General features: G+C 38.2%; 1 protein-coding gene across 24 annotated transcripts in view; it reads right to left on the minus strand.

Moving 5' to 3' along the window:
- Positions 1-11,875, minus strand: part of ppip5k1b (diphosphoinositol pentakisphosphate kinase 1b) — a 42,635-nt gene extending 30,760 nt beyond the window's left edge. For 21 of the 24 annotated variants that reach the window (XM_036568391.1, XM_036568388.1, XM_036568385.1 and 18 more), the window contains exons 1-5: positions 6,688-6,835; positions 2,493-2,866; positions 1,256-1,451; positions 1,063-1,153; positions 323-408 (exon numbers count right to left, since the gene is read on the minus strand). In XM_036568391.1, the coding sequence (XP_036424284.1) occupies positions 323-408; positions 1,063-1,153; positions 1,256-1,451; positions 2,493-2,639 (520 nt within the window). In that variant the 5' untranslated portion in view covers positions 2,640-2,866; positions 6,688-6,835. Of the gene's footprint in view, positions 1-322; positions 409-1,062; positions 1,154-1,255; positions 1,452-2,492; positions 2,867-3,594; positions 3,659-6,687; positions 6,836-11,742 lie in introns of those variants that run through there. The other 3 variants (XM_036568367.1, XM_036568368.1, XM_036568369.1) reach the window with 3 other exon arrangements.
- Positions 11,876-12,826: the final 951 nt, after the last annotated feature.

A 12,826-nucleotide genomic window follows, 5' to 3' on the forward strand; every position in this document is an offset into this window, starting at 1 on the left:
ATCCTTCTACTGTGAGGAGACAACTCAACACTATGAGTCAGAAAGGATGTGTAGCTGTCAAGAAGCCATTACTGATCAAAGGAAATTTGCAAATCAAAGAAGCTGCTGGTGTTCTCATAACAATGAAGTGACTACGCCAGAGTCCAGACCTCAACATCATTGTATGTGTTAGAGAATTTTTAGATTGTGAGAAGCAGAAAATGCAACCAACTTCTAGGACTAAACTTTTGTACAGTACTGTACCTCTGAGTATAGGATGAGGAAACAGAGACACTCGCTTGAAACAGTGAAGCAGAAGATTTTATCAATAAAGAACCCTTACCTTCAGGTCTGTCGGGGTCTCGGTTCAACACAGCATAGCGTGGCAGGTCAATGCCCTCCTCCTGCAGAATGCGATATACTTCCCTCCTAGAACAACCAACATTGAAGAGTTAGGTTATACATAGCCCTTTTTTGAGCTGGATTAGTTTTACTTGAAGAGGTTGCTGTAATTAAAATGATTACTGACGAGATCCATGATTTTAATCCAGTACAAATCTGCAATGTCTGTTTTTTTTTGTTTTTTTAAGTCTGATAAGCAATAATTGTGGAGAGAATGGTCTGCTTCTGTTCACCCTCAATAACAGAAGGTTCAATTAGAACTTACAAATTGCACATAGTCTGTGCAATGTGTTGTTATCGTTATTGAGTGTGGCACCTGATGTAACACTGATGTCTACATCTAGACTATGACATTTGATCGAAGATATCTGTGGTAACTTTGGGAAATTGCACATGTCCTTTATCGTAATCAAATCAGCCAGTCAGATTAAATAACAAAACTCCCCAGGTAAATGTAATCCATCTTGAATAATGCTTAAGATTAAACTTCTTAACTCTAAACACCCACCCGGTTCAAATTTTCCTTCCTTGTGCTTAACTACATGCCTTACATGGTAGTTTCACAGTAATTACTAAATAATTCATGGTACTGTGTAATAAGACACAATGTTAAGCGAATAAACACCTCTAAAATTATACGGATTAAGCTCCTTTAATTTGATACACTTTTTTCCACTCTACCTGTCCTGAATGAAGTACTGCATGTTGAGATCATTGATGAGAAGAGGGTTCCTTAGTTTGGCATAACTCACAGCTTTGTCCAGGGGGAATCCTTCAAATGCAATATCACAAAGTGCAACAATGAAAAACAATACAATGTATGGTAATATATTCAGAGAATAAACTGGCACAAAGCAGTGTGTATATGTGTTACCTTTGGAATGAAAGGAGATGAGGCAGTCACACATTGGCCACTTCTCCACTGGCTCATTAAGTATGACATCCTCTGGGAAGATGACCACATTGATGTATTCAAACTTACAAAGCCGCTCCATGATCTGGGTCATCGGCTTGGAGTTGGACTTCTTCATCATGGAGCAGATCCCCACAATGATCTGACGCTCCGACGCCTAAAATCAGCAATCAGCAGAACATGGCAGAGTATTAAAATTACTAGTAGTAAATCAAGATCAAAAGCTCTACCAAGTGTAAATTTCCTTTTGTATAACACTGGTGTCTCCTTAGTGTTGGACTGGATAATCCTCAGGATTATTGGCTTCACACTACATACAGTTGCATGCATAAGTTTGGGCACCCCTGGTCAAATGACATGGTTTGTGGATTTTCAAAGTGAAAATAAGTCTACACAAATGTTGAATGCACAATTACTGTTTATTTGTTGAATTAATGTATTGAGCAAAAAATAAAACATAAAACACAGTCTGTGCAAAAGTCATAAAATGTAATATTACATTTTATATTTTGTGTTTTATTTTTTCCCCAAATTTTAAATTCAGCTAATAAATAGACACTGTGCACTAAACTGCAGAAAAGTGCCATCTCTAAGAGTGTTCTTTGTAGACGATGTGTTAATAAAACATGTAGTTTGACCAGGGGGTTAAAACCTTTGCACACAACTGTAATTCATCAGTCCTCTGCTCTTGCAATACTGATACTGGCCAATAAAAGACCAACATGTTTTACCACTTTCTGTGAAATAACTAGCAATTTGAGGTACAAACTCTAGAAGTAGAATACTGTGCTTAACTTACATAATTTGATTTAATCACCCTAAACTTTCAAAGCCATTCTGCACTTTTATTTTGAGCTAGTGACGGCCAGTATTGATAAAACTGAACATCACAATATTTTCCCAATATATCACAGCATTTACTTTGCTTTAATAAAGAAACTGAATTGTGCTTCCTGAATGCTACTATTCTATGCTGAATGACTGTCTTACAAGCTTGACATATTTTGTTTTGATCAGACTGTTTTGTTCTGTTCTTTTTTTAAATGATGGAACTTTACATGGTGTATTTCTTCATTGTGATGGATGTAATGCTCATTATCTGTCAATAAAGCAAAAAATATATATTCTTGTATTACACCAGTACCAGTACAGATTATTTCTTGCCCAGCACTAATAGTAGCCCTTGTATATTATTTACCAGATCATCCTCATCCTCCTCTTCATCATAAACATCTGAATTGTTCCTCATGTCTCTGCTGTCCTCTTTACACTCATGGTCCTCAAAGCCCACCAGAAACCGGGGACTCTCGCTGTGGACTTCCTCCTCTCCTGACGACTTTGACATTCCATGCACGTGTCAGCCAAACACTCCAAGTTCCATTGTATCATCACGTGCAGGCGAACTCCATGACAAATGAAAAAAATGAATAATCCAAATAGGCAAAAGAGTGCAAGAGACAAAGTGCAGGTTCTACAGCAGAGGTGATTTCAAAAGTGAGGGTCTCTGCTGATCCGGTCTTCTCTTTTAAAGATGAGGAGCATTGTTCAGACCTCAGGACAGAGTCTTGCTGGCTGCAATTTAACAAGAAAAAAAAAGAAAAGAAAAAAAGAGTCAAAAAAGTCACAAGCTGATATATACCATGAACAAAAAAAACAAAAGTTGATGTTTGCAAAAACTGGTCTTAACAGCAAATCTCGCTACACAAGTCTAGCGCTCTTTCAGGAGTAATGCAGTCATGTGCCATGCCCACCAGTATGCTGACGGCAGGGGAAAAGGCATCACGTTGCAGTCTGTTGGAGATATGCACTCACAGCGTACAGTATATCATATCATGTTTCGGCATCCACGCAGATAGCGACCGCTGTTACGCAAACTGAACTGAGTTGCTGTTAGGTCAGAAGACAATTGACAAAAGCAATTAAAGAGTGTGCTGTTCAGACTAATCAGACTTCATTCTGCTTTAACTCTGTGGTAGTTCTCTACCTTTGCTTTTAAGTAAGGTAGAGCCGAGCACGAACTAACATGGAGTAAAATTAGAAGTGTTTCTCTACTAAAGAGTTATATGTATACATCACAGTTGTAATATAGCACCATTTTGAAGCATGTAAACAACTCACAGTGAGAGCTGACTAGGCTAAAATACAGCCTCCATATGGCAGGGTTAGTACTAACACTGTGTTACAACTAAGCCATCTAAAGTAAACAAAGTCCATATGCTCCCATATAAATTCAAAACACTTAATTTTTGGATGTCTGTGCACAGCCGCACAAAAATGACTATAGATAGTTCTAAACATACTATAGATCAGTGGTCTCCAACCCTGGTCCTGGAGAGCTACCTTCTGGCAGAGCTTAGTTCCAATCTGCATCCAATAAGCTGCCCCGCTCCTTACTTAACTGAGCTAGCCAATCAGGAACTTGGGAAGAGCTTGATTAGCTGGAGCAGGTGTGGCAAATATAGATATGCTATAGATACCACAGATACAGACTGCTATGTAAATAAAATATATTTCAATTTTATTATGCTGATACGTGCACTATTACTTCATGGTCAACAATAAATGTCACATTCGAATATTTTCCATAATTATATTTATTTTGATGAACATATTTTTATATGTGTAGACTGGAAAGCGTTTCTGGTTCAAACAGCATAGAACTGTATTGAATTCATTTGTTTTGCATCAATGTACCAGACTTTCAAGTTACTGCTGCAACTCCTCCATTATTGTTATGATTAACCCTGTCTATGGGGTTAGTTGTAACATTTGCACTAGCTGAATTGTTCATAAACAGGTGCTGGAGGTGTTCTTTTGTAGCACAGTAGGTTGCTTGTATATACAAAAAACTTCATCAAATCCTTTTGAAATTATTTAGCAAAAAACAAAATGCATTAAGGTGTCACACCTTCATGCACACTTCTCTGCACCCATGTGCTTAGCTATATCTATACATGACCAGTCTGTGTGAGTATGAGTACGAGAGTGAGTAATACACACAGAGCCTAGGAATAGCCCTACCGCCCTCACTGGAGCAGTGTGGGAGAGGGAGAAAAGGGAAGGATCAAATACCGTGGCCTATGCTTCCTAAAGATAACTCATCACCATGCAAGTGTTGACAGGCAACATTAAGTTGAGAGGAAGCTGTTCTCAGCTAGCCAGCGTCAGGCAACACCAACGCAGATAAACAGTCATAAATAAATGCAGGAGCGCTTACAGGTTACTAATATTCACAGAGGAACCACAGCACATTCCAAGATCTTTAAAAGGATGGAAGTTGATACAGACATGCCTACTGAATATCCATTAGTGTTAGCACTACCTACTGCCTAATTAACCATGTCCATCAAATCACTCACATGACTGTTTTTTTTTTTACTCTGGCTCTCCAACAAGGATGGATATTACTGTGATTCTGGGAGTTGAGGTCGCAGGTCTAAACATTTCCAACAACACACAGAATTCAGCACTACACTTACTATTCTAAAGGACTTTATTACAGAGTTTAAGTTTTAGGGGCCATGCGTTATAGGGTTTTGCTAGGCATGACACAAAGCACATGGCCTTGAGTAGTTTATTGCCTCAATAAAATGGCAACTAAATAAAATATAATACATATATATTTGATGATAATCAACAGGGAATTTTAGCAACTTGCATTAGTCATGTATCAACGCATTACTACAGAATTCAGTTGATGCATGTGGTGAAATATGTGAACTTACTGACCACTTCACAACAGCTTAAAATGTAGCTCAGCCATTTAGATTTTAGAATTTAACTATTTGGTTTATATACATAAAAATATACTAACACAGCGGACTTCAGCCCTTTAATGAACTTCATAAACACAGTACTTATTTTTGAATAATTTCAATGCGTTGTTGAGCGACAGCACAGCTTAATAATGTTGCCATTGTCCTACTGTATTGAATAATGTGTATTTTCAGATGCAAAGCACCCAACGGACCTTGACTCTAACTACTCTACTCCCTCAACCAATCCCTCACCCAATCATTCATCCACTAACTCATTCACCCAGTGCCTCCTTCATTTATTCACTCACTGCCTCATCCACTCACTCATTTTCTTCACTATCTCACTGTCTGCATCACTCCTTCACTCAGTCATCACCTCAGCCACTCACTCTTTTCTTCACTCTCTCACTGTCTGCATCACTCCCTCACTCACTCATTACCTCTTTCGTTCCTTCACCCACTGTCATCCACTCACACACTCACTCCCTCGCTCACTCTTTTCTTCACTCTCTCACTGCCTGCATCACTCCCACACACACTCATCACCTCTTTCGTTCCTTCACCCACTCTGTCATCCACTCACCCACTCCTTCACTCCCTCGCTCCCTCCTTCAGTCACTTTTTCCCATCACTCCCTCACCCACTCTCTCACTATCTGCAGCACTCCCTCACCCACTCTCTCACTATCTGCAGCACTCCCTCACCCACTCTCTCACTATCTGCATCACTCCCTCACCCACTCTCTCACTATCTGCATCACTCCCTCACCCACTCCCTCACTATCTGCATCACTCCCTCACCCACTCTCTCACTATCTGCATCACTCCCTCACCCACTCCCTCACTATCTGCATCACTCCCTCACCCACTCCCACACCCAAATCCTCACTATTTGTATCACTCCCTCACATTTACCAGGCTTAAGATTCTCCACAAGGGGAAGAAGTACACAAACACAGTGTTTACTATGGCATATGGGAAACATTCACTCGTTCAGAGTAATGATACTTCAGCTAATTTGTGGAAATGACAGAGATGTAACAATACATTCAGCCCATGACTCAATCCAATTAATGACACTGAGTGCTGAGCGCTTGGTGCTGATCGTTTGAAAACTTGTTGAAACAACGCCGTTTGCTAGACGTAATTAATAGAATGTTCATTTTCCACAATGCACACTGTCACAGTTTGTCGTAGAATTGCAATGTCACGATGCATTGTTACACCCCTAGGAGACGACCATAGGTTTAAAAAAGGCATCAGGCTCCTACGCAAGAGTGCTGCTCCGCATCAGTAACACTCCCTGTTCTTGTTTATATTTAACGTTAAATACACAAGGCCCCACTATGTAATAAGACCTTGGCCATGCTTGGGTTCCCTGCACAAATAATTAGGAAATAACAAAAATAAATAAACAACCAAAGAAAATATAGCTCCCTTGTGCACAAAGTGTACACTCTGAAGAATCCTGCCCTTCCGACAGCGCAGCCAGATTACTGTGTTGGCAGAACGTGGCAAATGTTGCACAACACCCAAAACAGCTAGACAAAAACACATCCGAAAGTAACTACGTAGTCATTTATGCAACATTCAAAGCACGTTACTCCAGTGCCTGAACATTCACGCATTTACTGACCTTAAATGGCCCACCTTTCTCTAAAAATCTGCCTGGAATTGTTCTCAAAATCTCTATAAATCAGAAAATCCTATTTCCTTCTCTTTCTCTCCAGGCATCTGCCAGTGCTTACATGTGCTGCTTTAGCCTTGTGCTTGTGAATAAAGAACCAGTCACTCTCAGCCAACCGCTCTGACCTTTGAGATCATATCCTGTAAAGCTTTTCCATTATGATAGGAAGACTGCCAGTCCTTAAATGTTATAAAGTCATAAAAAGCTACCACTACAACACAATCGGATGATAGTTTAAATACTACAGTATTGTAGCTACTTTGATAACCACTGTTTCAGATGGTTTCTCATCATAGTATGTGATATCTAGACAGTGTAAACGAAACAGAGTATAGCCTCTAGGGTAAACTGCCCTCCAAGGTTATTTATTCACTCAACCACCACTGTATCAGGTCAAAAGGACCCCATTCCTCTATAGTCAATAACGTGTTTTTAGCTGTAAAGTAGAGCCATATGTAACACATGCTGAAGGACCCATTTTCCTTGTTTTTTTGTTTTTTTTTTAAATAAAATATAAATTGCAAACACTGTTATCGTTTCAAAAATTACTATTCACTCTTTGGTCCACATATGGATACTAAACTGCAAAAAAGTCTATGTTGAATTTCAGCCTACAGCAGCTTAGTCTTGCCCATTAACACTGAAGTTATAAGGAGTGTTTCCACTGTTTTTTTTAAGCAATACAGAGTGTCAAATCAAAACAGAGGACATATCTACACTGCTTTTAGATATATCAGGCTTAAAGGCACAGTAGCCTTTAACAACAGCCTGTTTAATTCTAAAATATACAGAGAGGTTGGACAGTGAGAAATGTGTCATTTCACTGTAATAAAGCTCTGTTATCTTTTGCGTTAAATGCAGATTTCAAGATAGGAATACGTCAAATGGTCTAGGTAACAGGAAAATGAGGTTGCCACTTGAATCCCCCTTTGGAGGTCACACATCCTTTAAGGGAACCACTGGTGCAAGTGAAAGTCTACCCCCTTCTTTAACAGGGAGACAAATTTTACCAAAATTATATAAATACTAGGAGTGTAAAAATGCACAAAATTCACAACTTGATTCGATACATTTTCTGACACAGAAAAATGAGGGATATCTGAAAATCTGCCTTGTGTTAATATGCTTATGTTTCCATAAAAGAGTTTATTAGAGAAGTCAACATTATAAAAGTACAATCCACTAGCTAATATGTTAGCCCTGAGCTAATATATGTTTATGAAGAGTGTGCTGTTCCTCCCTGCTCTCGCTTTTGATAGACAGTCTGCCCTCATGGTGGGTTTGCTTATTTAATTGTTATTATACCTCATGCAGTATAATCAGTACTACAGAGTACTTTATTTGCTCCAGTCTGTTGAATGTACAGTTTAATACTTGAGCGTATTCAGTTTAGAGGCTTATATGGAATAATACAATACACTGTATTGTTTCACTCTTAAATTTATAATCTTATTTTCTTTTCAAAACGTGGTGGCCTGAGAACAGAGTGTACACTCATCTACTCATTTCCAAACTCTCCTTTTTTGGTAGAATTTTTTCCTTCAGGGTGGGTCTTTCCCCCTATTGTATCCTACAACACAACCACAGCCAAGACCAACAGCGTGGCAAACATGATGACATATGAACTCACTGACCGTATAGCATTAACCTGCTGAACGACAGATACGAATGTTCAGAATCATTAACCAGTGGTTTAGTCACTGTTGGCATAAGAGAAACAGAAAAACACCCAGCTAATAGCCAAGACCTTAATTTCTACAGTGACAGCTTCCAAATTCTTTTTCCATTACTTTCATTAATGCAGTATTCAATTCCATCCACAAAAAAACACTGATTTACTCATTCTGTATTTGAAGATGCATTAACAATGCAAATTACAGGTACTGTTGGAAAGTTAGGCTGATTACAGACGAGTTCAGTAGCTCCCACACCTGGACCTACAGTGCATACTGTCTTCCCTGCTCTACACACCTGTAGGTGCTTCACAAAGCAGGATGTCCCAGTTAACCAGGTAATTCAAACTAAAAATCAAGTCTGTGAAAATCAGTATGATGAGAGCTAAGGGGTGTGCCTTTTGAACTTAATCTAAATGTAGGCAATTTTAAATTTGAAGGTCTCTCACTTTACAGACATTTAGAAATAATAATAATAATAATAATAATTATCATAATAATAATAATAATAATAATAATAATACTTAAAGTCCTGTTTAAGAACCCAAAGACCCTTACAATTACATCAATACACAGAATATCAAAAACAAAACAATAAAATACAGTAAAACAGAGACAGAGGAGTAGTTTAGGCTTGGTAAGGGTTGCAGGTGAAAGACATCAGGTATGTTTTAAGATCGGATTTGTACATGGGGAGAAAATCAGACTGATGGACTCGCGGAGGGAGACAGTTCCAGAGACGAGGAGCTAATCGAGAGAATGCTAAATCGCTAAAGCTATAGAGGTTTGATGAAGGAATGGTGAGTAGACCAGCTAAAGAGGACCTGAGAGTATGACTGGGTTTGTAGGGAAGAAGAAGATCAGACAGATGAAAAAAGAGTGAGGTTGTTATGAGCTTTGTATGTGAGCAGGATTTTGTAGTGTATACAGTATTTTATGGGAAGCCAACGTGTGATGATGTGACCAGGTGTGAGTGATAAATGCAGTGGCACATTAAAAACACTATCAAAAACTAGGAATACAATTATTTTTATTTTAACATTTTACCTACTGCACTTAACTCAACTAAACAGGACTATTATGCTGTCTTCATAATGAAACTTGCAGTGGTCAGTGTTCTTTAAGTACTCACTGTATCCAAACTGAACTTACTGTAAAGTAATTTATCATGATAACCATAAAATTTACTCATGCTGCCTATCCTTTGTTCAGTGCTACCACGTTCAGCCCTACAATTCATCTCTACTGTACAGTTTGGAGTGTTCCTGCTCTAATTCAACTGCTTGATTTGATGCTGTGATGTGAAAAAGTATTCGCCCCTTACTAATTTTCTCTTTCACTGCCTACGTCACAGTGAATGCTTTTAGATCTTTGAAACAATGTTTAAACAATGTAATATTAGACACATAAACATAGAAAAATATAATATATATAACATATTATAATATAATATTTATTTAAGGAGCAAAGATATCTAAAATGAAAAAGTAACTGCCTGGACAACTTGCTATTATTGAAGGAAGCATAAATTCTGTATCAGAGAACTCTTAAGGAGAATATCTGTTCATCTGTTATTGAGCTGAAGTTGAATCATAATCAGGTTATGCAGCTAAACAATGATCCAAAACAGAAAAGCAAATCCACATGTGAACAAGTAACAAAATTAATGTTTTGGAGTAGCCTTATAAAAGTCCTCACTTGAACCCAATAGCAGTTCATATTCAAAAGCCTTCCAATATATATGAATTAAAGCAGTTCTGCAAAGACAAACGGGCTCAGATCCCCCCCACAACAACGTAAAAGGGTGACATCAAATTACAGGAAATGCTGGTTGGAGTTATTGCTGCGAAAGGTCTCAAGCTGTAAATTATAAGGAGGGAAAAATAAGGGGGGAAAAATTTTGCTCCTCGAATAAACAAAGTAATAATTTAAAAATGTTTTATGCTTGATAAAGTTCTCTGTTTATTATTACATTATGTTTAAAGCTCTAAACGCATTCACTGTGACAAATACACAGTAACAGAGAAAATGATGAAAGGAGTACATACTTACAAACACAAAAACACTGCACAGTTCATTATATGACACTGTAGGGGAAAAGTGCAGCAGGCAGCACCTGAGTGAAGTGAAGTGGAAAAACCTGAGATATTCTCATTCAAATACTGGGCCCAAACTGGAAAGTTTGCAATTTTGTCAATCACCACAACACACTGACAGTCACCGAGGCTTCTCTTTTGTACTTGTGCCACACAACATTTTGTTATTTTGGTTAATTTCAGTAGAATTTAAAAATTAACATGAACAGATTCAACATTTTGAGTGATTTTAGAGATTTTAAATTGCTGTTAAGAAATTATGTTGAAGCATTTTGTTGTTCTTTAATAAAATATAGCCTATACTTTACAAACTTTTGTCCATAACCACAACACACTGAAAGCCACGGAGGTTTCTCTTTTCTACTTGTGCCACACAACATTTTGTTGTTTTGGTTCATTTCAGTAGAATTTAAAGATTAACATGAAGAGATTCAGCAGATTCAACGGAAAGAAAAAGAGATTTCTAAATTAAAAAAAGCAAAAACAAACCAACCAACAAACAAACAAACCAACCAACAAACAAATAAATAAATAAATAAAAGTATGTGGGTGAACTATGGTGATAAGAGCTGGGGTTAAATAGAAAAATGAATCTTTTTGCTGATCCCTGCGAGCACATTTTAACGCTGCTTTAAACGGCGCTTTAACGCGAATGTGTCACCGGCGGAAGGAACAGTTTGAAGAGTTTTTCCTCCGGGCGTCCTTCCAAACAAATGAAAGACAGATGGGACGCATTATTTGATATGTCCAACATCCCAAGCGCAACTCAATCCTTAGTTCTCGCCATGGCTAGTATTTATTTACGCAGAGATGTCTGTCACTTTTAATGAAGATGAAACGTAAGTCGAGCTTCAAGGACGCTTTTCTGCCTGAGGAGTGACACTGACTGACAGGAAGTCACTGCACTTTCAATTCACATTAAACGCAGCACTGCTATTTCATTCCTTTTAATACAGCTTTATATGACAAATAAGACATAAACAAACCGCTGAATTTGGTAACCTTCCTACCGAGAAATGACTTTTTTCTAACAGCGCTTCAAGGCGCTGACAGAGCGGCGCTGAAGGCTACTTTTTTACGGATATTAGTGAGACAAGAAGTAGTTGAATTCTGCCCCGCCTTCAGGTTCTCTCACTCACTCTAAACTTGGTTCATTCCTCTTTTAAAGTGTTTAATGTCGTGGAGGAGAAACATAAAATACAGTAAATAAGCAGTCGAGGCTGTGAGGTACTCACTTCCAGAAGAAAAGAGCTTGTTTGACAGCATCAGCTTCCTCGCCTGCTGCTACCAATTCTCTGAAGCAGCAACTTCAGAAAAAAAGAAAACACCACAACGTTCACGGACTACTGGTTTCGTTTGAAGTATGCATTTGCGTCCAGAGACTGAAGATAATGACTGCCACCTACAGCACTGGCGAGGAAGGTAAGAGACGCCATCCAAATCAGCATAGGTTAAAGGAGAATTCCACCAATTTTCAAAAATTTTTCTATTGTTAAGATTTAAAGAAAGATTTGCAATAGGGGAAGCACATGTGACCTTAATATGCAAGGGCACTTCTTAAACCAGAGAATGCGGTAGTTTACTGCAGAGCCCCCCCAAACATTTCCCTCAGAGAGGAGCAATTACTGTGAGGATAAATGACCTCTGGCTTCATACCACTTCCTGTAAAATAAAGATTTCTAATCTTCTCTTATCCATCATCAGGGTCTAAATCTGAACTCCTCCAGTTATATTCCTAACTCTTTCAAATGTGTCTGTGAAATCTGCAGTTAATTTCATGGCTGTGTAATTGAGCTCATTTGTGTTTAGTTTAAATGTCCTTGCAGCCTTTGCGTTTAAACATGAACACGGTTTGGTCACATTTTGTTACACATTTAACTACTAGAATTGGGAGAATCTACAAAGTTGTGGATGTGTGCCATTTCACTTACTACCCACAATTACCAGTGAACCCACACTTGTCATCTGAGTTTTTATATGTAATGTTCACAAAAAATCTTTGGGAATATTTGGTCTTGCCGCACACCACATGTATCCCTCCACAATGAATGGATTTTAAATAGTATGTTTTAGGCCAAAAACATTTTCTAAAAATGATCACAAAACAAAGTCTCAGATATCAGGCAATATATTTTGCGTTATCCTCTCGCTTTTAGAGTCTCTTCAGACGTCTGGTTCCTATCACCACTGTTGTTAACAGTTGTGACTTGAATGTTCCTCTAGAATGGCATATTTCATATCAAACCTCTCTGAATGACCTTGTTTAGATCTTAACAATTGACTTATGCAGAAATTGTGAAATATTGGTAGGATAAAACA

Source organism: Colossoma macropomum, unplaced genomic scaffold, assembly GCF_904425465.1.
Source record: "Colossoma macropomum unplaced genomic scaffold, Colossoma_macropomum, whole genome shotgun sequence".
NCBI lineage: Eukaryota > Metazoa > Chordata > Actinopteri > Characiformes > Serrasalmidae > Colossoma > Colossoma macropomum.